This window comes from Paroedura picta, chromosome 13, assembly GCF_049243985.1.
Source record: "Paroedura picta isolate Pp20150507F chromosome 13, Ppicta_v3.0, whole genome shotgun sequence".
In the NCBI taxonomy this organism is placed as follows: domain Eukaryota; kingdom Metazoa; phylum Chordata; class Lepidosauria; order Squamata; family Gekkonidae; genus Paroedura; species Paroedura picta.
In genome coordinates this window covers 41116619-41140990 of record NC_135381.1, presented here as the reverse complement: position 1 = coordinate 41140990, position 24372 = coordinate 41116619, and the positions used below count along the sequence as shown (strand labels likewise).

General features: G+C 42.4%; 1 protein-coding gene across 1 annotated transcript in view; it reads left to right on the top strand.

Annotated features, from left to right (window-relative positions):
- The window catches only part of SMARCA1 (SNF2 related chromatin remodeling ATPase 1), a 52594-nt gene that overhangs the window by 13459 nt on the left and 14763 nt on the right, over positions 1-24372 (top strand). The window contains exons 4-22 of the mRNA XM_077307461.1: positions 284-384; positions 479-579; positions 1336-1515; positions 2259-2414; positions 2964-3095; positions 5610-5678; positions 6442-6551; positions 7189-7415; positions 8455-8576; positions 9855-10007; positions 10403-10535; positions 12557-12705; positions 13380-13499; positions 14852-14962; positions 15635-15748; positions 18468-18590; positions 21533-21665; positions 23255-23373; positions 24028-24240. Of these exons, the coding sequence (XP_077163576.1) occupies positions 284-384; positions 479-579; positions 1336-1515; positions 2259-2414; positions 2964-3095; positions 5610-5678; positions 6442-6551; positions 7189-7415; positions 8455-8576; positions 9855-10007; positions 10403-10535; positions 12557-12705; positions 13380-13499; positions 14852-14962; positions 15635-15748; positions 18468-18590; positions 21533-21665; positions 23255-23373; positions 24028-24240 (2566 nt within the window). The remainder of the gene's footprint in view (positions 1-283; positions 385-478; positions 580-1335; positions 1516-2258; positions 2415-2963; positions 3096-5609; positions 5679-6441; positions 6552-7188; positions 7416-8454; positions 8577-9854; positions 10008-10402; positions 10536-12556; positions 12706-13379; positions 13500-14851; positions 14963-15634; positions 15749-18467; positions 18591-21532; positions 21666-23254; positions 23374-24027; positions 24241-24372) is intronic.

Genomic DNA, 24372 nt, shown 5'->3' with positions numbered 1-24372 from the left:
TACAGACGCGCATTCCATCAGGCGAACTTCCGCCTGCAGTGTGAAGAGATAAAGCCCTGAAACAGATGAATTTCCCCAGAGAGAACAAGGTTTTGGTGCAATGTCCATGTGCATCAGTATGGGTACTGCACACTGGGCTTGGCCTGTCAAAAGGGCCTGTTGATAGTCATTGACAGATATAGAATGTCAAAGGAAATCCAGTTTGCATACTTAGTATGCAGACGGATCCTGAACAAGAAAGCTGCACACAAACCGGACTTTAGTTTTCCGATTTCTTTTGCAGTTATCGCCATAGGCGCACTGAGCAAGAGGAAGATGAAGAACTTCTTTCAGAGAGTCGAAAAACCTCCAATGTGTGTGTCCGATTTGAGGAATCTCCTTCTTGTGAGTATATTTACCAAGAACTCTTTGTTTGTTTAGATGGCTCTGGTGTGAAATGAGATTTCAGATATATAAATAATTTATGTTTTCTTTGAAGATGTTAAAGGAGGTACGTTAAGAGACTACCAGGTTAGAGGTTTGAACTGGATGATCTCCCTGTACGAAAATGGTGTGAATGGCATTTTGGCAGACGAAATGGTAAGCAGACCGTTTTCTGAATGTGAGTTTTCCGTGTGTGGGAAAGTTGGGTCCCTTTTGTTTTGTTTTTTAAATTTTATTTATTAATATATATGCTTTTAACATATCAACAAAGAAAAAAACAGTTAATAACTGAATTAGTACTACAAAGAAAATCATTGTACTATACAGAAAATTAAAATATCAGATCCTCCTTACTCTATCTATGCAAGTTCATATGAAATATTTAATGTACCTACCTTCCTTTCTTAAGATAGTTCATATAATAGCTCCATTGTTCATCATATTCTTCCTCCAGTCTTTTGTTTATCCAGTCTTTTGTTTATCTGGCCATTTTTGCAAGTTCTGCTACTTTATCCAACCATTGGGAGATAAGTGGAGTCTCCCTGGCTTTCCAATTCTTTGCCCATACCAGCATCACAGCCGTTGTAGCGTAGAAGAAAAAAGTCCTGGTTGTGTTCGGTAGAACAGTTGGGTCCCTTTTGGAGCAAGGTTGTTCTCAAGGGTGGAAGCATAAGCCAGGGTGAATGGGATAAAATGTGAGGTAATATATGGCTCTGTTGTTTCTTCTTTTTCTATGTAATCTATTTGAATCTGAGAAGAAAATTTCTGTGTCCTCATCTGAATAAGAAATAGCAGGTTTTTAGACCATAGATTTTATTGTGATGGTAGACATTCTTCATGCACATACATATGGAAATTAGTTCAGTGCCGCTAGCAGTGTTGCGTAACTTTGTTGTTATTTCTTAACTATAGGGACTAGGTAAGACTTTGCAGACCATCGCCTTGCTGGGCTATTTGAAGCATTATCGAAATATTCCCGGGCCCCACATGGTTCTGGTTCCCAAGTCAACTTTACACAACTGGATGAATGAATTTAAGCGCTGGGTTCCTTCTTTACGTGCCGTCTGTCTCATTGGAGACAAGGATGCTAGAGTAAGTAAGAGGGCAGACAACACAAACAATATTACAGTTCGTAAGTCAGAGTAATATCAGAGTAATATCCCCAAAACAGAACTTTATATGAAGCATAAGTTGTAGGTGCAGCCTCTTTGAAATTATTCTAATATATGCCCTCAGATGCTTTTAGCAATTGTGCAAAATCTTACAGCACGCAACATTCAGAGCTTGCCCAACAGCAGTAGATGACTGTAGCAGCAGTCTCCAAATTAGTCTTTTATATTTCTTTTAAAATACTAACATGATAGTTCAAAAGCACACTAATGATTCAAACAATGCAAAATATAGTAAGCATTTTCGTAGGTCTGATGAATAGATCGTATGGATTTACTGCCCATATGCCTATATCTCTAATTGAATTACAGCTGGTAGTTTATTTAATCTTTGTGAAGAACCTAAAACTATTAATGAAATTCACTTTAGGAACAGTCAGTCCTTTGCAGGGGTTGATTATAAGGAATTTAGACTGAAATAACAGCATGAGACTGCTCTGTAAATTCCATAACTTTAAACACCATTCGTTTTTTGAAGTAGGTAATTCTTGGCATTTGCCAAATTTATATAATTATATATAATATATGCTTCAGGTACTGAATTCTTTATATATTTTAAAGGAAATAACCTGCAGACAAGAAAGGAAGGGCACAGAATTTCATAAATTGTACTTGCTGCTAGTCCTACCTTACACAGAAGTCTTTACTGCCTTCATTTTTCACCAGGCTGCTTTCATTCGTGACGTTATGATGCCTGGAGAGTGGGATGTTTGTGTGACTTCCTATGAAATGGTAATTAAAGAGAAATCTGTTTTCAAAAAATTTAACTGGAGGTACCTGGTGATTGATGAAGCCCATCGAATAAAGAATGAAAAATCTAAGGTGAGGCTTAATGTGTTTAGTAACTTGAGAGTTGGAGGTATGTGTGTGATGTGAAACTTTTGCGAAAGAGAAACTTATTGGTTATGACGTGCTTTGTTTGAGAATGAGAGGTGGAAAAACTAAACAATTTAAAGCAATAACTATCAGGGCTGATTTATTCATATAAAATTAAAAGCAGTATTAGGAAAGTGAAGCAGCTAAGAGCTACTTGCAACTTCCATTTGTAAAAAATGAACTTTTTTTTAATGGTGGTTGAGGTTGACCTATCCATCGCTTCCAATTGTCCCCCAAGCCCTCCCCTCTTACCATGACTGTTAACAAATCCACCCAACCCCTGGATCTCAGTATAAGTTGAGCTAAGGCTCTTTGCAGTTTCACCTTCCTTCAATGTTATTCTTGTTATTGTTATTATGTTCATGTTATTGTTGTTACCACCTTACTGTTGCCTGTACCGTTTTTAGTTGTTTCATGTAAACTGCCCTGAGCCTTCATGGAGGGCAGTATATAAATAGAATAAATAAATAAAAGTGATTTTTAATGTTTTCTTAGCTATCGGAGATTGTGCGTGAGTTCAAGACAACAAATCGCTTGCTACTGACAGGGACTCCTTTGCAGAATAATCTTCATGAGCTGTGGGCCCTGCTCAACTTTCTTTTGCCTGATGTCTTTAATTCTGCTGAGGTGAGGCTGAAGTGGGATTGAAATATCGTTTTTATATACTCTTTATGTGAGAGAATCAGATAAAATTTGAGGTAATATATGGCTCTGTTGTTTCTTCTTTTTCTGCGTAATCTATTCGAATCTGAGAAGAACATTTCTGTGTCCTCATCTGAATAAGAAACCTGTTCACTTTTCTTACTATCATTAAATGATTCTGTTAGGAGACCTGGAATTTGGTATAACACGAGATGTTCATAATTATTTAGATTCAGAGTACCTTTATTGGCATAAAAATGGCCAAGCGTAAAACTAAATTTATAAACGGTTTCAGTTACAGATTGCATCATGGAAAGATTTTCATTTAAAATTGCCAGCAAAGACTTAGCTACATTCACAATTATTGCTGAGTCCCTCACACTTAGTATGTTTAATACAGTGTTTCTCGTCAGCACAGGAAGATCTGAGTTTCTTCAAATAATTAGCTAAAAGGCAAACGGAGGACATTCCATGTGGTATAACATGTCAGGGACATCACACCCATGCAAGCAGTGTCTCTCCCAAGAAGGGATCTTCAAGAATCTACCTTGAGTAAAGTTTGAGGGAAAGATGTTTAGGCGAACTAATAGAAATGCTCTTTTAAACGGGTGTGCCTCCAAAGTTTGGAGATACAAGGGTGTGGTTTTGTATATTAAAGGAATATCCCAGGAACGGGGAGAACATGCACTGCTACTAGAAGAACCTAATAGCACCCTGATCTTCTAATCTCTGTGAGATTGATTTTAGTATAACCCCTTCTTCTTGCACGCTGAGGGTTGAGATGTCCAGACCAATAATTTGAAGTTTCTGTGACATTTTACTTAACCAGTTAAGAGAGTAAGGATCACTCAAAAGTTTAATCAGCAGACTACCTGGCTGAGCATGGAAATGAATTTTTAACCAATATTTGAAGGACTGAAGCCAGCCCAGGCTTCTAAAATGTGTTGGGCAAGTGTGCGACAGGTGTATGATTTACCACGAGTCTGGGACTCCTAACAGGTTTCTGAATAAGGAAGGTTGGATGTTTTCTAATTTACTGTTAAATGCTTCCATCCATATTGGAATTCCATAAAAAAATCTGAGGAATAATTTTAGCATTATAGATAGATTTTGAGGGCTGCTGGAAGGTTTTTGTTATCTTTTTGATGGTAGAAGCGAATGCCATTTTGGGCTGTATCAACAGGGGCATCACATCAAAATCACAAGATGTCATAGTCCCATTGTATACGGCTGTGGTCCCCAACATTTCTGAGGCTGGGGACTGGCAGGACATCGGGCCGCGCCTGCGCGGACCACGCCCGCGCATCCGGCTGCGCCCGCGGGCTGTGCCCGTGTGGGCCATGCTCGCGCATGCGCGATGCACGGCCCGGCCCTAATTCCCTCTCCCCGCCCTCCCGCAGTAAGAAGCTTCCCGGGCCGCAAGCTTGCGGCCTGGGAAGTTTTTTACTGGGGGGGGGCGGGGAGAGGGAGCCGCGGCCCGGCGCCATGGCCTTCGCGGCCCGCCACCGGGCCGCGGGCCGCAGGTTGGGGACCACTGGTATACGGCACTGGTCAGACCACCCCTGGAGTACTGTGTGCAGTTCTGGAGGCCTCACTTAAAGAAGGACGTAGATAAAATTGAAAGGGTACAGAGGAGAGCGACGAAGATGATTTGGGGCCAAGGGATCAAGCCCTATGAAGATAGGTTGAGGGACTTGGGAATGTTCAGCCTGGAGAAAAGGAGGTTGAGAGGGGACATGATACTCTTTAAGTATTTGAAAGGTTGTCACTTGGAGGAAGGTATTTGAAAGGTTGTCACTTGGAGGAAGACAGGATGCTGTTTCTGTTGGCTGCAGAGGAGAGGACACGCAGTAATGGGTTTAAACTACAAGTACAACGATATAGGCTAGATATCAGGAAAAAAAAATTCACAGTCAGAGTAGTTCAGCAGTGGAATAGGCTGCCTAAGGAGGTGGTGAGCTCCCCCTCACTGGCAGTCTTCAAGCAAAGGTTGGATACACACTTTTCTTGGATGCTTTAGGATGCTTTGGGCTGATCCTGCGTTGAGCAGGGGGTTGGACTAGATGGCCTGTGTGGCCCCTTCCAACTGTATGATTCTATGATTCTAAAACTTGGCTAAAAGAGATGATTGGCCTTCTGCAATTTTGATAGTTTTCTCTGTATGGTTTGCCCATCTGTTGTAAGTTTATGCCTATGTACTTGTAGTGATATACCTGTTCTATATGATTACTATTTACTTTCCAGAGAAACTTGTAGCAGGTCTGCATAAATATATAGTTGCTGCAAGTATACGTTGGGTTTTTAAACTGATTACTGAGCAGCAATAACATTTTGTTATACTGCTATCTTTTTCTGGTCTGTTTCTGGTCAGCCTATTGGCATTAAGGCCTAGTTGGGAAATGGATATAGGTCCGTTTTAGAATATTTTCTTTTATTAATTTTAGGTGATTGAAAATAATTGAATTAAACCACACATAATGTTTTTTTTTTAATTTACAGGACTTTGACTCATGGTTTGACACTAAAAACTGTCTTGGTGACCAAAAACTTGTAGAACGCCTTCATGCAGTAAGTACAATGTTTTTCTTTGCTGCAATAAAATAAGAGATTTACTCATCCCATTGCCCTAGTCAGTGTAAAAATGTACAGAAAATGTAAATTACCAGAGAAACTATGTATTGCTTTTAGTATGAAATGTAAGCCATGCTTATTGAATTTCAACTATAATGGTCATTTGTTTACATCTGATTTAGCATTGCTCATGGGAGAGGGGATGCATCTTTTCCTGAAAGGAAATCACCCAGGTTGACTCAGATTCCCTTATTTATACCATGCATCCAGTAAGCTAAGAATTTCACCAGTATAAATTTAGGGATGAGCCTTGAGACCCTACTTCAAAAAAATGAATGGTCATGGGTCACTGGCAGTCTTCAAGCAAAGGTTGGATACACACATTTCTTGGATGCTTTAGGATGCTTTGGGCTGATCCTGCGTTGAGCAGGGGGTTGGACTAGATGGCCTGTATGGCCCCTTCCAACTCTATGATTCTATGATTCTTTGGGGAAGGAATGGCATTTGTAGCAGGGGAAATGTTGCTTGGCTCCTGTTAGCCCTTGCAACATCAAACCCAATAACAGAATATGTAAACATTCTGCAAGGTTCCTGTAGTTTGTCTGGATTTTTATGCTTCACTCTCAAGGTAAGCACAACAGAATTAATTAGGAAGGGCAAGGACAGAGTAAGGAGCCCAGGATTTTGACAGAATTAAATATTTAGGCACAACATATTAACCCAAGGCTTGTGACAAACTGTGAAAATTGATGGTTCTTAGGTGTTGAAGCCATTTTTGTTGCGGCGCATAAAAGCTGAAGTGGAAAAGAGTTTGCCTCCCAAAAAGGAAGTAAAAATTTATTTGGGACTGAGCAAAATGCAGAGAGAATGGTAAGGAATCTTTTTGTCTTACTTGAATTTTAAGTTTGTTGATAAGGAGTTGTTTTTGGTTAGGGGTCTGTCTCAGTAAGGAAAGTTCTGTTTTCCAAGGTCTGAGAGAGAAGAGTATCATTATGCAAGGGGGCTGTAGATCAGGCAGTTTCAAAGTCCCTATGTTTGACTCTTGCCTTGAAAACCCCATGAGGTTGCCTTGGCTTTCCACCACCATTTTTGCTTTCTGTATATTTTGATTCTGACATACCAGACTCATACATACTTAATAAGTATTTTCTACTCAACTTGTACTTTCTTTTGAGTAAGGTTGTCACTTAGAGGGCAGGGAAAGGTTCCTGTTGGCAGCCGAAGTTAGGACCCGCAGTAATGGGTATAAACCACATGTTCCAGCTAGATATCAAGAAAACGTTTTTCACCATTGGAGTAGTTCAGCAGTGGAATCAGCTGTGGCAGTGAGCTTCCCCTCACAGGCAGTCTTCAAGCAGGGCTGGACAACTCCTTATTCTGGATGCTTTAGGATGATCCTGCATTGGACTAGGTGGCCTCTATGGCCCCTTCCAGCTCTGTGATTCCTATATCAGGCTTTTGATTTTAATATCAAGCAGTCATTCATAAATTGCCAATATTACTACAGGTATACAAAGATCCTGATGAAAGACATTGACATCTTGAATTCAGCTGGAAAGATGGATAAGATGCGATTATTGAACATTCTGATGCAGCTGCGGAAATGCTGTAATCACCCTTACCTGTTTGATGGGGCAGAGCCAGGTCCTCCTTATACCACTGACACGCACCTTGTGACCAACAGCGGTAAAATGGTGGCTCTAGATAAATTACTATCAAAACTCAAAGAACAGGGTAAGGAATTACTGAATTATATGGGCTGCATGTGCTGTAGTTTGGGACCAACAGTTGGGAAGGAAAAAATCTTGACCCTTCCTTTTGATTCTTGAGGTCACTGTCATTAAAGAATGGTATTCGTTCTCACCTTACAATGACTCTGAGTACATCCTTTTACTTTCTCCCATTTAAATGAGAAATTATTCATCCAGGGGAGAATAAAGGGTTTCATTGGGGCCTTACAGGAACACTTGCAGGAAGCAAGAGCCCTGCTTACCACCCTTAAGTAAAGAAGAACTGGTTTCCAGCAGCAAATAATCTTGTGGTATTCAGTATGTTTTTGCATCCTTCTCATGATTCCTGGCAGAGTGGGGTGGATACATAGAAAGTGATGTGGTTAGAATTTCAGACTAGCATTTGGGATACCCAAGAACAAATATCCACTTTGCCATGGAAGAAGAAGAAGAAGAGCTGGTTATGCCGCTTTTCCCTACCCGAAGGAGGCTCAAAGCGGCTTACAGTCGCCTTCCTTTACTTCTCCCCACAACGGACACCCTGTGGGGTGGGTGAGGCTGAGAGAGCGCTGATATCACTGCCCGGTCAGAACAGTTTTATCAGTGCCGTGGCGAGCCCAAGGTCACCCAGCTGTTTGCATGTGGGGGAGTGCAGAATCGAACCTGGCATGCCAGATTAGAAGTCCGCACTCCTAACCACTACACCAAACTGGCTCTCAGCTTGCTGGGTAGCCTTGGGTCAGTCATGCCTGAAGAAGAAGAGATTATGTAAGCTACTTTGGGGACCTATCAGGGAGAAAGAAGGCATAAATGAAGTAGCAGGCTGGAAAACTGGGCTGAAATGAATAAAATTAATTTCAATAGTGATAAATGAAAAGTTCTGCAAATAGGGTAGGAAAAATCAGATGCATCACTATAGGATGGGTGAGACTTGTCTTGGCAGTAGTGTGTGTGAAAAGGATCTGGGGGCCTTAGTAGACCATATACTGAACATGTCAGTAGGTGTCCTAAAACATACCTTTATCATTGCTTGTCTCCCACAGGATCTAGAGTTCTTGTTTTTAGCCAGATGACCCGTTTACTGGATATACTGGAAGATTATTGCATGTGGCGGGGCTACGAATATTGCCGGCTAGATGGGCAGACACCGCATGAAGAGCGGGAGGTGAGAGAGATCCATTAATTACTTACATTTGCATCCCATCCTATCCTCAGAGGCTATTTGGAGACCACTCACTAGCTTTCTTGTTGCTCTTATAAAGCAGAAGGTTGTTTCTCAGCTTGCATTTGCATTTCCTGTATAGCCAGCATTTCTGTTGCTGCAGGGCTTATAAACTAGGGTTGCAAACTCCCGCTCGGGAAATACCTGGAGATTTAGGAGCTGGAGTCTAGGGAGGACAGGGTTTGTAGAGGGAGAGAACCTCAGCAAGGTAAAATGTCATAGAAATTACTCTCTTAAGCTGCCGTTTTCTGTTGGGGAACATGGTCTCCAACCCACACCTGGCAAGTTGGCATTTTATAAACAGAGGTCAATCCATGATCATTGAATTATCTCTTGTGTTGCTTTCATGTTATCCACCTTGGCTTAGTAGCTAGAGTGTAGGGATAGTATTGGTTCAAACTTCCACTCAATCATTGTGTGATTTTTGGTCTAACTTGCCTTATGGGGTTATTGTAAGGAATAAGATGTAATTAATAGGGAAATCCACTGGAATCCCTGGAAGAAGTGTGGGGTAGGTTAGAGTAGTTCAGCGGTGGCATAGGCTGCCTAGGAAGGTGGTGAGCTTCCCCTCACTGGAGGTTTTCAAGCAGTGGCTGGATGCTTTAGGCTGGTACTAATATTATTATTATTTTGATTTTTATTTCCCACCACTCCTGAGACTGGATCGTGTTGGGTTACAATTGTCCACAATTAAAACCCCCAATAAAACCCCATTAAAATTAAAAAGGGACATAACAATTACAATACGTAAACAAACATCATCCAGTAGGGAAGTGGCAATAGTGGAGCCATAACGCCACTGTAGGCCACCCTGGTGTGCCACTGCTCAGCATTGGGAGAGCCCCGATCAGATCTTCTACTCAGACCCCAGCCTCAACCATAGATCTGGTGGAAGAGCTCTGTTTTTTAGGCCCTGCAGAAAGCTCCCGCACTGAACAGCCCTGTATGACCTTTTTCCAACTCTATGATTCTATGAGTACTCCATGAAAACCAACTATAATGATAGTAAAAATCAGCAATGTAAAAGGAAGGTGAAATTTAGATGCTCTTTTAGCTCAGATAGTCTTCTTGCAGGAAATAACTTTGGATTGCTCCGTTGACTTGATTCCATTTAGTCCTACTGCTAACCATGGAAACAGGCTAAATTTCTTTTTAGTAGTAAATAAAAGCACTGTCTTCAAGAAATTGCTGCTATTTAAAAAAATGTTTCCCTTTTTTCAGGAAGCAATTGACACCTTTAACGCCCCTAATAGTAGAAAGTTTGTTTTTATGTTAAGTACAAGAGCCGGAGGCTTGGGGATTAATTTGGCAACAGCAGATGTCGTGATTCTCTATGATTCTGACTGGAATCCACAGGTCGACCTGCAAGCCATGGTGAGTATCCTCTTAGTACATCTGAGGCTGCTGTTCTCATCTCTAAGGCCTCAGGCCACCAGCACTGTGTGAGGATATATCTCTGGAGCGGAGAGGAGTGCTTAGAACAAACCACAAGAGTGTAAGAGAAAAGCAGGATCTGGGAAAGCACAGTGAACAGGACTTGGATCATATGGCAGGCAATAACTCATTGTGCTGAAAGGGGGTCAGCAAGTTTAGATCGGTGCAAGATGCTAGGGAAATTCCAGCTTTTAGGATCAGGCTGTGGAAGCAGAAAATGAAAAACAAAGTTGATCTGTCACAATAGAGTACCCCCCCCCCCCGATGTTTGTGATATTTTTGACAGTTATGTCTGTACCAAATGCATTGCTAAAAAGCGCTGTGGTTGCAACTAGGACCGTGCGCATCGTATTGGACAGAAGAAACCAGTCCGGGTTTTCCGACTTATCACCGACAACACAGTTGAAGAGAGGATTGTGGAGAGAGCTGAGATAAAGCTGAGGCTGGACTCGATAGTCATACAGCAAGGTACTGCATGATGCATGTTTTGTGGCTAAAATGCTGTTTATCCATTTCGAGAATACCAATATGAGACAAGATTAACACACCCATCTCACTGGGTGAATCAGAATCATAGAGTTGGAAGAAACCGCCAGGGTCATCTAATCCAATCCCCTGCAAAATGCAGGAACTCACAATTACCTACCTTACCCACAGTGACCCCAATTTCATGGCTAAGTGATCCTCTCCCAACCAAAAATCCAGCCTGGCATGAAGGAGATTCACCTAACATCCCACAGTGGTGATCAGCAGTTCCCTGGGGATGCAAGGAAGGGCCACAAGAGACAAACACTGGAACATCCCTTCCTGCCCACAGACTCACCATCTGGCTAAGTTCATAAAATCACCCTTTCTGCCAGATGACTATTTAGCCTCTGCTTAAAAACTTCCAATGAAAGAGAACCCACCACCTCCTGAGGAAGCCTGTTTCACTGAGAAACCACTCTAACTTTCAAGAACTTCTTCCAGATGTTTAGCTGAAAATTCCTTTGAATTAATTTCAACCCATTGGTTCTGGTCTGACCCTCTGGGGCAACAGAAAACAACTCTTCTCCATCTTCTATATAACAGCCTTTCAAATATTTGAAGATGGTTATCATATCACCTCTTAGTCGTCTTCTCTCCAGGCTAAACAGACCAAACTCTCTGAACCTTTCCTTATATGACTTGGTCTTCAAGCCCCTCACCATCTTCTTAGTCCTCTTCTGGACATGCTCCAGTTTGTCCACATTTTTCTTCAGTTGTGGTGCCCAAAACTGAACATAGTACTCCAAGTGAGTAAAGCGGTAACATCACCTTGTGTGATCTGGAAACTATACTTCTTTTAATACAGCCCAAAATCCCGTTTGCCTTTTTAGCTACCGAGTCACACTGATGACTGATGTTCATTGTCTGGTCTACTAAGACCCCCGGATCTTTTCCACACAAACTGATTTATCCTTTTCTTTCTATTCTCACTCAGGCAGGAAATCCTGGAAACTAATAGAACTTTTTTATGGACGGGGAAATTAAAATTTAATTAAATCTTCCCTGTCATTAATGCTAGCATCTAAAAAAGCAAGTTCCTGCCCACCTTTTAGTTGTCAAATGGGTAAAAGCACTGAAATAGCTGCACATTTCTGCTATGAAATATTGTGTGAGCCTGTGTATTTATTACCAACTAGGCTTTAAATATATGGATGTGGAGGAGAGCATTGTGGAACTCACAAATGATATACATTCCCCAAGGTCTGAGATGTTTCATAAGATTCCTGCTCTAAAAACATGATGATAAAAAAGGAGTCCAGGGAAGGTGACAGTTATTTATTACAGTTTTATCCTGCTTTTTAGCCCAAAATTGACTTGCAGGATTTAAAACACAGCACAAATACCAACATTGAATACCAAATGTGCCTCAGGGGGATTACCAGCTCAGGCAGACTTGGGCATGATGGGTATACGTGTGTGTTTGACTGGATGTAGCTTTCCTTTTGGCCCTGTTGGTTGTATTTGGGTGCAGAAGGGAAGGTGGTGTTGGAAAGGATCCTCAGCTGGAGCTGGGTTCAGGAAGAATGCATGGGTTCCTGACTATTTACAACTGGCCATTGCTTATCAGTTGTAGCTAGGCATCTGCCCTGTTAATTATCCAAAATATGCCATATTTGTGCATCTAAAACATCCTGATGGTTCCGTGTCCTTCCAGCTCATGTTAAATTTCTCATTAGCTCCAAACCATCTTGGGTAGACGCTTTGTGCTGCTTAGCAAAGTAGGGGAGACAGCTGCTTATTGAATTATTTCATCACGTTAGTTTTGTTTGATCCTCACCTTAAGTTGGGCAAAGATGACAGTAGTGTTTTCAATTTTGGGGAAATCTATTCTGACCTTCCCATATTACAGCAACTGGGTGAAGGTTTTGGTTAGATGAGTAAGGAAATGCCTGTTTATTTCTGTTCTGAAACAGCAAAGAGACTTCAGACTGCCAACTCTTTCACTCTTTCCTCTGTATTAGGAAGGCTTATCGACCAGCAGTCTAACAAACTGGCTAAAGATGAAATGCTGCAGATGATCCGGCATGGAGCGACACACGTGTTCGCTTCCAAGGACAGTGAACTGACTGATGAAGATATTACCACTATTTTGGAGAGAGGTGAAAAAAAGGTGAGATGGTATGGGGGCATATTTATTTGTAAAGGTAGTGTGTACCTGAGCTACCGGGATGTTTGCTCTAGTATTAGGTGCCACTGGACAATGCCTTAGTCCAGGGGTAGTCAAACTGCGGTCCTCCAGATGTTCACGGACTACAATTCCCACGAGCCCCTGCCAGCGAATGCTGGCAGGGGCTTGTGGGAATTGTAGTCCGTGGACATCTGGAGGGCCGCAGTTTGACTACCCCTGCCTTAGTCTTTTGGAGGGCACACATTCAATCTGTGCTCTGCACTGGCTCCCAGTCGAATTCCGTAGCAAGTTTAAAGTTCTGATATTTACTGACAAGGCCATCTGTGGTTTGGATTCTGTGTATCTGAGAGGAACATCTCTGAAATGGGTGGCTGTTGCTATCCTAATATGAGGTTAATTAATTGTTTTAAATTGATTTTTTAATTTTTATCTAGTTTTATCGTATTGCTGTGTTTTGTAATTGTTCACCATCTTGAGCCAGCTCACTGGGACGGTGGTATAGAAATAAAACAAGTAAATAAATAATATTTATTTATTCAAAACATTTATAAGCCAGCACCTTTTTGTATTTTCTTTTCTTCTGCCTGTGTTATTTTTATCCACGACAAAGAAAATTTTCTGATGGTTGCTGCACTCTTTTCCGTGACTTGCTTTAGACTGCTGAAATGAATGAACGTTTGCAAAAAATGGGGGAGAGTTCCCTTCGCAACTTCACAATGGACACAGAAATGAGCTTGTACAATTTTGAAGGTGAAGATTACAGGGGGAAACAGAAGGTATTTTCTTTTCTTTGTGCTCTAAATGTGTTTATATTGCAATTATTAAAGTGTGTGCTTGTTTGAGTGTGTGTGAAGTGCCATCAAATTGCGTCTGACATGGTGACCTTATGAATAATGACTTTCAAAATGTCTTACTGTTAACACCCCAGCTCAGGTCTTGCAAATTAATGGTTGAGGCTTCCTTGACTGAGTCAATCCAACGCATGTTGAGTCTTCCCATTTTCCTGCTGCTTTCCACTTGCCATAGCATTATTGTCTTCAAATTAAACAATTTTCTTCCTGCCAGCTTTCTTTATTGTCCAGCGTTCCCACCTGTACATGGTAATGGGGAATACTATGGTATGAATTATCTTGAACTTTTCTGGCTCTTTCATGACTTCCCTTCCTAATCTCAGTTTCCTTCTGATTTCTTGCTTGCATTCTCCCTTTTGGTTATGGAGCCAAGGAATAGAAAATCTTGAATAATTTCAATTTCTTCATTGTCAGCCTTGAGGCTGTGTAATTCCCTAGTCTTAATTACTTTTGTCATCTTGATGTTCAGCTGTAATCCTGCTTTGGCACTTTCTGCTTTAATCTTTATCATTAGTTGTTTCAAGGGACCAAGGGACCAAGCCCTATGAAGATAGGTTGAGGGACTTGGGAATGTTCAGCCTGGATATTTGGGTGTACTGCTAAAATGGCTGGCCAAGATTTTTGTGGGCATTGTTTCAAAGTGAAGTGAATAGAATCATAGAGTTGGAAGGGGCCATACAGGCCATCTAGTCCAACCCCCTGCTCAACACAGGATCAGCCCAAAGCATCTTAAAGTGATGTGAAAGCTGCTCTAATATTGTGTCTTGGAAGACAGGAATAAAGGCCTGATGGCCCAGTCACTAGCCAGGGTACCTTGCCTGTTCATGAGGGCAAGAAAGATACAAAGCAGATTTCTTGTGATAATGTCATTGGTCTTGCAAGAGAGGCCTATTCTGCACACAATAGATAATGCACTTTCAGTGCACCTTAGAATTAGATTTTCCTGTTCTGCACAGGAAAATCCAGCTGCCACAGCACATTGAAAGTGTATTATCCTATGTGTGCAGAATGGGTTAAACTGGGGAAAAATGCCCTTCTTTCAACTTGTATTTTTAAGCCAACGGGACATTGCTAATCTGATGCAAGGCTTCTTGAACCTTATTATACATCTACATAGCAATTTAGATAACGTGTATCTGGCTGTTGACATGTTTTGACAGCACCATGTCCATCAATCAATGGTCGCTAGGTTACTTACTACCATTTCTTTTCCCTTTTGCAGAAAAAAAAAAGGTTCCGAGCCTGGTTAAGCTTACTAATTGCATTTTCATTTCTAGTTGAGCATGATGGAATGGATAGAGCCCCCCAAAAGGGAGCGCAAAGCCAACTATGCTGTGGACGCTTACTTCAGAGAAGCCCTCCGTGTCAGTGAGCCCAAGATCCCAAAGGTGAAAGGATCTAGCTTTGTAATCCATACTCTTCTTTCCTGTGTTATAATTTTACATGAAGAGAGAAAGGTTGCTTTTCTTGAATGCACAATAGCAGTTATGCCACCTCACAGTATGTGTAGTTTGATGCTAATTCAATGTACCTGGGAAATGTTTGGGCTTGCACACTCCCTTCTGTTTCTCCTTGCACATGGTCAGAGATTAGTGATCTTCATTTTTGTGATAAGCCACAGTGTATCATTTTGTATGAACCGGCAAACTGGATTTTGTTTTTCCTGCAGCATAGGATTACTAAAAGTTAGTTAGATCATAGTTGGAATCCTGCTTGGAGTAAAAGCATGCCTGCCCATTGGGATGAAAATGGACAAAACTGCTAGTTGAGAGGAGGGGAGAGGAGGCAGATGAAGAGAGCATGCAAACCTGAGGAACTCCCAGGCTCCTTCCCATCTTAAATCATAGTCTTCTATTATATCTGAACCATCTCATTAAAAAGTGTTTAGCATTAATACTCCCTATCTGAGGCTAGACAGTGATCTGAATTTAACCATACTGGGCACCAAATTCCTGTTTATCATATTTTCCTTCAGAACCAAATTTAATCTTCTAGTCATTTAAATCTACTCATTGAGGGCCTCTGGAAATAAATAATGATGTGTGCATTTATCTTTTAAGGCTCCACGACCTCCGAAGCAGCCAAATATTCAAGATTTTCAGTTCTTTCCACCCCGGTTATTTGAGCTCCTGGAAAAAGAAATTCTCTATTACCGCAAGACCATAGGCTACAAGGTAACAACTGATCCATTTCACTTTTTTTTGTTGCTAATGGAGAATAGGTATCTTGGTATCTTGATTTTTAAAAGGAGCAAAATTCAGAATGTTTTTGAGGCAAAGGGAAGAAAGCACAGATTCTGTCTTGTGTTTCTTAACTGGGACATTTTGTATTTAGTTCCAAAGAGGTTATTTCCTCCAGTGGAACAGAATCCAGTTGCCTGGAGATCACCGGTCTTGCCAGGAGGTCTCTAGCCACCACTGGGAGGTTGACAACTCTGCAGTGAGGAGTTTGCTGCCCTCACCAGGACAGACTAAAATTCCATCCGGACAGCCCAGCCAGGGGCAATCTGGAGACATCGCTGCCAGTCTGCCCCTGACCACCGCAGGGAGAGGAGGTCAGTAGGGCTGCCAAGGGGGATGAGAAAACAGGCTGCACCAGCCCTTTTCGCCCCAAGGCTGTCCTGACTGTCATGTCCAACTGTAAATTGCCTCAGAACCCTGACAGAGCTGGCAGGAGGCTGGTGCGTGCGCTCCCCCCCCTCCCTTCAGGCCTGCTGCGAAGGAGCCTCTGACAGGCCCTGACTGAGGGAAGGAGGCCTTTCCAAGAGCAATGCAGGGAAGCCTGAGGGCATTCCTTTTGAGGGTGGGAAACTTTCCCCTCCTGCCAAACAGTTGGCTGACAGGGAGGCCACAGAAAAGCCCCTTCTCACTTAAAATACTGCTCTGGCCGGGGGTTAGACACAGCCAAGGCGTGTGTCTTTCTTCTTTGCAACTCTGCAGATTTGAGGCCACTGCACAGCATTATTCTGCAGACTAAACTGGTTCTTTTGTCTCCTGTTTCATCTGCACAACAACCCTGTGCAGTAGGCCTCAAGTCTTTCAATTCAATAACAACCTGTGTGGGAGGCCTTAAATGTTTCTTTTCTACCACAACCCTGTGCAAAGTAGCCCTTTTTGCCTGGGGAGCTGATCTTTATACTCTGCAGGTGAGCTGTAATTCCAGGATCTCTCCAGGCTCCACCTGGAGGTTGGCTACCCCTGGATTGGAAATATTCCTGGAGGTTTGGAGGTGGGACTTCAAAATCGTACAATGCCTCAGAGTCCAGCCTTCAAAGGAGCCATTTTTGACTGCAGTTGGGAAGGAGTGGTGCAGGTGTATCCCTCCTGGGCTATGGGCTATGGCTAGTCCTTACCAGCAACTGTTTGTATTCTGGGGAGCAGACAGGCAAACCAGCATCAGTCCTGTGAGTCTGGAAAGTGCAGGAAGATCTAAATAAATATTTACAGCCTGAAACTGTAAATAGTGAACAAGCAAATGGATGGAGACACATGGGAACTGACTTGACTTTTTCCAACCTTGGCCTGGCAAATACAAAACCAGTATAAAAAACCTTACTAAGGTCAAGACTGCTGTGCACAGAGAATCTTCCTCTTAGGGTTGCCAGCTTCCATGTGAGGCTCTCTACCCCACCTCCCTCATTGGGAGTCTGCTATGGGGAGAGAAAGGGAAGACAATTGGAAAATGCTTTGAGACACCTGTGGCCTGTTGGGTCACTGCGGCCCACTCCCAGTTCTCTCAGACCTCTCACAGCCTCACATACCTCACAGGTTGACTATTGTGGGGAGACGAATGGAAAACGTATTTGTAAACCGCTTTGAGACTCCTTTGGGTAGTAAACAACAAGGTACAAAAATCTGTTCTTCTAAGGACCAACAATGCAAGAAACATGTGGGCACATAACATTTTACCAACAGTGAAAATATCGGAGACAGAAGGAACAGGGTGGACACCTGTGTACTGTGACTACCCCATGTGTATTAGGGCAGAGGGGCATTTCGGTGAATGTGGCCTAATTTACACAAGAAGGGAAATGACACAGAACTGGGGGGAATTGGTTTCCATGTAATCTTCCCCTAAGAAGAGTCTCCAGTCTGCTTTTCCCTTCACATATCTGAGGACAGGGCTCTGGAAAGCTCATCTGTAACCACTATGCCAAAATTCCCAAAGGTCAGTCCTCTCCCACACTCAACGAACATTCCACACCACAGGTTCTTGACACCCATATCTCCACACCCATGCCCTCATTTGCCACCATGCCACCACAACCTCCCACACAACACACATATTCAACCCTATGCCCTTACAGATTGGACAACTCCTCCCCTTCCTATTCCCACTGCCAAGCTCTAGCGCCCGTTGTATTCTTGGATACAACGGGCTTTGCCCCTAGTAAAGCACAACACCCCCCACACCGCCCCACATCCCACACCCCACACACATCCCCCCACACCCCCACACCCCCCACGCACCACCACACACCACTGACCACCCACAACACACCACCCTCACCACACACCACCCACAACACACCACCCTCACCACACACAACCCAATGTTACTTACTGGCCTCAGTTACTATTATATTTCACTGGAACCAGAGCCTCTAAGCCATGGAAGAACAAATGTAGATGGATGAATTATGATGTGATGTGTTCAGCTTGCCTAAAGAACTTTTGGAGGATTGTAACAGCGTTAAAAGAAATGTTTCTCTATCACTATCCCAATACCAGGGAAACACCTCCTTCTCTAACAAATGCTCAGTAGATGTGAAATATATCAGTCCTGCTCAAGTGGCATTTCTGGAAAAGGCTGTAAAGGGAGATGGATTGTATATTGAACCCCTTAATAGCATTGGTGTTTTACTATTCATTCATTCTTGCTGCTGATTTTTAGGTCCCCAGGAATCCTGACCTCCCAAATGCAGCTCAGGTGCAGAAAGAGGAACAGCGCAAGATTGATGAGTCTGCTCCTCTCTCTTCAGAAGAGGCTGAAGAAAAAGAAAAACTGCTCACACAGGTAGAGTGTTTTAAAATTCCACATTTTACAAAAGGAGAAATAACTGTAAGCACATCTGCTCGCTGTGCAACAAGTGGAATACAATGATAAAGACTGATAAGTCAAGAGATCAGATGCTATGGTACCTGTGAAGAAGTTAAAAGTAAGGAAACATGTAGAGAGAAGTTACAGGATTCAAGTTGCATCTCAAGCCCCTGGATGATTCCCCTATAATGAAGGTGATAGGGCTTCTCTCAGAAGGCACAGCCTTTCTCTTTTCTTGTCTCTGGATATTTGACTAATCTTTCTTGGCTTATCCTCTCTTGTACATCATAGTGGGCCGAGGCATACCCCATCAGTATTCCTTCTTTAACCATCTATCCACTTTGATTGAAAAAAAGCAGAATTTTATTTCATTGATTCAAGTGGACCGTGTTGGTCTGAAGTAGCACAATAAAAATTGAATCCAATAGCACTTTTATTTTCCTGGGCTCCAAGATCATTGCAGATGGGGACTGCAGCAAAGAAATTAAAAGACGCTTGCTCCTGGGGAGGAAAGCTATGGCAAATCTAGACAGCATCTTAAAAAGCAGAGACTTCACCCTGCCAACAAAAGTGCGTTTAGTCAAGGCTATGGTATTCCCAGTTGCAATGTATGGCTGCGAAAGTTGGACCATAAGGAAGGCCGAACGTCAAAGAATTGAGGCTTTTGAACTCTGGTGCTGGAGAAGACTCTTGCGAGTCCCTTGGACTGCAAGGCGAACAAACCGGTCAGTCCTAGAGGAGATCAGCCCTGACTGCTCTTTAGAAGGCCAGATCCTGAAGATGAAACTCTAAATACTTTGGCCACCTCATGAGAAGGAAGGACTCCCTGGAGAAGAGCCTAATGCTGGGAGTGATCGAGGGCAAAAGAAGAAGGGGACGACAGAGAATGAGGTGGCTGGATGGAGTCACTGAAGCAGTAGGTGCAAACTTAAATGGACTCCGGGGAATGGTAGAGGACAGGAAGGCCTGGAGGATCATTGTCCATGGGGTCGCGATGGGTCGGACACGACTTCGCACATAACAATAACAGTAACAAGCACCTTTAAGAACAACAAAGATTTATTCAAGGCGTGAGCTTTCGAGTGTAAGCACTCTTCCTCAGACAAAATGGAACAAGGATCATGAGATTGTATCCTTTTATAGTATGGTAAAGTATGGAACATGGATTTGATTGGTCCTGTTGAGATCAATATAATTGTTTTTGTTAGTAAAACAAGCTGAAAGGGACACATTGAAGAACATTTGTAACTCATATGGCTTATTAATACGAGGAGGGAAGTATAGAGGACTTTCTCCCTTACATTCTCTGTAATATATTTCTGAAGGAAGCATGCACATTCCTTGTCTATAAAATTGGCTGTTAGTGATTGTCCTTTGCAAATGTAAATTGCCTCTGCTGATTGAAGTGAAATTACAATATCAGACATAATTCTTAACTCCTCTGCAAATAGGTTGGAAATTTTGAATACCACTGTTAACATTGAACAACACATATACCAAAATGTTTGGATGTAGAATATTCTTTTAGTTCATGTATCTGACCTGCAACATCCATGCCTCCACTTGCTGCCCTGATGGGTCTTTCTAGGCCAAGAAGAAGAGTGGTTCTTATATGCCACTTTTCTCTACCTGAAGGAGGCTCAAAGCGGCTTCCAATCGCCTCCCCTTCCTCTCCCCACAACAGACACCCTGTGAGGGAGGTGAGGCTGAGAGAGCGCTGATATTACTGAAGAAGAAGAAGAGTTGTTTCTTATATGCCGCTTTTCTCTACCTGAAGGAGGCTCAAAGCAGCTTACAGTCGCCTCCCCTTTCCTCTCCCCACAACAGACACCCTGTGAGGGAGGGGAGGCTGAGAGAGCCCTGATATTACTGCTTGGTCAGAACAGTCCTTTGAGTGCTGTAGCGAGCCCAAGGTCACCCAGCTGGCTGTATGTGGGGGAGTGCAGAATCGAAACCAGCATGCCAGATTAGAAGTCTGCGCTCCTAACCATTACACCAAACTGGCTCTCCTAAAAGAGGCCACCTAAAAGTGTACCTAACCCTGAGAAATGGCCAGTTTTCACTTGCAAATTGTGAAAAATAGAATTTTGTGATATCCGTGTTTTATTGCCCTGATCTGGATTGCCCAGGCTAGCCCACTATCATCAGTTCTAGGAAGCTAAGCAGGGTCTGCCTTGGTTAGTATCTGGAAGGGAAGACCACCCAGAAAGACTAGGATTGCTACACTGAGGCAGGTGATGGCAAATCACCTCCGAATCTCTCTTGCCTTGAAAATCCCCCAGATTTGCCACAAGTCAGCTGTGGCTTGGCAGTAAAACAATAAATAAATTGCTGGTCTCTCAAATACATCGCACATTTTAGATTTTTGCAGTAGCCTGCAGAAGTTTTCTGCATCAAAACCCCAGTAGAAGGAAGGGTGTTTGGCTCAGTCTGCTTCCTGTCCAGGTGTTCTTTTCATTCACCATTTGCTTTGTAAGTATTCAAACTGGAACGTTATTGCGTTTTATTCCGGAATGCTCAAGAGATTGCCAGTGGCATCTGGTCAAGAGCCCTCAAACTCTTGCCACTTTATTCCTTGCATGTGTTTGTTCAAGTGTGATATAAGTGAAAGTTCATTAAGATCTGGCTTGAACTTCTGCTTGTTTGGAGAAACACCATTTGCAGGCATGAATAAAAAATTCCGCCCTCCGATGCAGAAGGAGCTGTGCACAAAAATAACTCACTTGAGTTTTTATGACCAGGTAATAAACCCTGGATAATAGATGTTTATGAAAATCCTGCAAGATCATTAACCCTGGTAATTATGATGTGACACTGTACCGAAGCATTAATGAGCAAATCCAAGAGTATCCTTCTAAGGCGCCAGCCGCAGAGGGACATTTCCTTCTGCACCTAATGGCAGCCTCTTACTCTTGCAGGGCTTTACAAACTGGAACAAAAGAGACTTCAACCAGTTCATTAAAGCTAATGAAAAATTTGGACGTGATGACATCGATAACATTGCCCGTGAGGTGGAAGGAAAGTCACCCGAGGAAGTCATTGAGTATTCAGGTTTGTCTGATGTATCTTGAACAATTCAGAGCTACTTTCCAGTAAGACTGTTTTTGGTTACGTTACTTCTGTACCATGTAAAATAAGGGAAACGTCGAATTATTTGCAGCATAGAAAGACCATGATGTCCTGCATGGAGAGATTTAAGAGCTGCAAAGGGATTATGCTGAGAAAGCTACTCTGTAACCCTTTTAGCTATGACCATTCTGCACTAGCTGGTTTTCAGTTCGTGACATCCCTCATTTGACACTGCCACGGAGGGCTAGGTAGGCAGGGAGGGCGAGAGGCTGCCTTTTTATTCTTCCCTTCTGATGGTGCTATAGAGCTGGTACTTACTTTGTTGCCTGATGAGGAATTATTTTTTAAAATAGAACCGATATCGGATATCAACAAGCACAGTCCTGCCTATGCAGAGTGAACAGATTCTAGCAAGCATGTGCTGTTTGCAGAGAGGGAACGGCCCTTCTGTCAGGTTTTGGTTAGTCTCAGTAAAGAGCTTATACAATTTATTAGTGTGTCACTGAATGTCGGTTGCTGGGAGGCAGCAGTGGGGAAAAGTCGGTGCTTTCATACCCTCCTTGTGGGGTTCCCTCAGGCAACGGGTTGGGCCTCTTGCATGAACAAGATGCTGAGCTAGATGGACCATTGGTCCGATCCAGAAGAACCCTTGTGTTCAGTTACAGGACACAAGGGCTTTTGCCATTAAGTGGATAGGGCTCCAGCCTGACCCATAGATTTCCCCCTCCCTGCATATAATGCTGCTGTACTTTTTGTGCTGAGTCCTTTCTCCTTACTGAAGCATTTACAAGAAGGTAACGAAGAGATGAACCAGTGCAGTTGTACTCAGAGAAGGTTTAGGATGTGTGTATGTATGTGAATCGATTAGTCCTTACACAGGATAGATGTGATCACTCAGTGATTTGGTTTTAAAACATTCTTTAAAACCAAAATCGGTCACACAAGGCTGCAGTGGAAAGTGAGAAAAATAAAACTGTGGTAAGTGGCATTTTTCTCTCTGCCGTTGGGTACCCAATATTGGCTGCCTCATCATCATAATAGGATATGTTTGTCTACCCATTTGATTCAGAACTGTTGCAGGGAAAGTGTTAAGAGCCTTCCTACTAGTTCTGGGATTAAACTCATGGTTTTCAGTGTGTGCCTGTGTGGTGGTGGAGTGGTAAGAGTCTTTTTGTACAAATCTCCCATGAAGTTTGGTCCTGAGTGTGAGCAACTGGCTTATTTATGCGAGAGTATCTTCAAAAGTTTTTAAAGGCATTCAGAGGGAAATATCTGGAATCTTCCTTCTGCAGAAAAATTATTTCGTATATATTTCCTTAAAAGCATATCTGAGATGTATTTTGGTTTCTTTTTCAAGCCTGGAAGATCTGTAGAAACTTGCCACAAAAAAGCACCTCACTACATTTTAAGAGAGAGTTTAAGTTTCTGTAAGTGTATAGTTATAAACAATGCATGTTGTATTCAAGTAACCTGACAAAAAGGAAATATTTTGAATTATATATTCATAGTCATAAGTCATTTTTAAAATCACATATATTGAACATTTTCCTTTTTATCTTGAACATTTTCAGCTGTTTTTTGGGAACGTTGTAATGAACTTCAGGACATTGAGAGGATCATGGCACAGATTGAACGAGGGGAAGCCAGAATACAGAGAAGGATTAGCATCAAGAAAGCCCTGGATGTCAAAGTAATTCTACAAATCAGTATTTCTCCTGATTAATTCTGTCCCTGACAAATCAGCATGTTCTCCACTGATAAAACACTCTTGGTCCCTATTCTAATTTTGTATTACAAAGCTCATGCTAATTCGGTGATGGGTAGAATTATTCCTTTTCATGACAAAAGGTTTAGGATCATAAAGACATACGGATTGGAATACCCAAGGTAAACATTTATTTATTTATATTTTAACTTATATACTGCAAAGGAGGCTCAAAGCGGCTTACAGTCGCCTTCCCTTTCCTCTCCCCACAACAGACACCCTGTGGGGTGGGTGAGGCTGAGAGAGCACTGATATCACTACCCGGTCAGAACAGTATTATCAGTGCCGTGGCGAGCCCAAGGTCACCCAGCTGGCTGCCTATGGGGGAGTGCAGAATCGAACCTGGCATGCCAGATTAGAAGTCCGCACTCCTAACCACTACACCAAACTTGCTCTCAAAAAGCCTGACTGGATCCAACTCAAATAATTCTCCTCTGACTTCCATTATTATTGTTATACCAATTGAAAGATCAAAATAATGGCTTGTTTGGGAGATGATTTCTGCTCATGTCAGCGCAGTTGTCATTGAATCCCATACAACATACATTTCTAGTAATTCATTGTTGGTTTTTATTTCAGATTGCAAGGTATAAAGCACCGTTCCATCAGTTGCGTATCCAGTATGGCACAAACAAAGGCAAAAACTACACAGAAGAAGAAGACAGGTTCTTGATATGCATGTTGCATAAGATGGGCTTTGATAAAGAAAACGTGTATGAAGAACTAAGGCAGTGTGTGCGCAATGCCCCTCAGTTCAGATTTGACTGGTTTATCAAGTCTAGAACCGCAATGGTAGGTAATGGTTTATGTTTAAGCAGGGTTAGATTTTGCGTGCTTATTTTTTCCAGGTTTAGGTCTTGATATTTGGTTAGGTTATTTATTTATTTTATTAATTCCATTTATTTACCACCCTCCCCGGAGGCT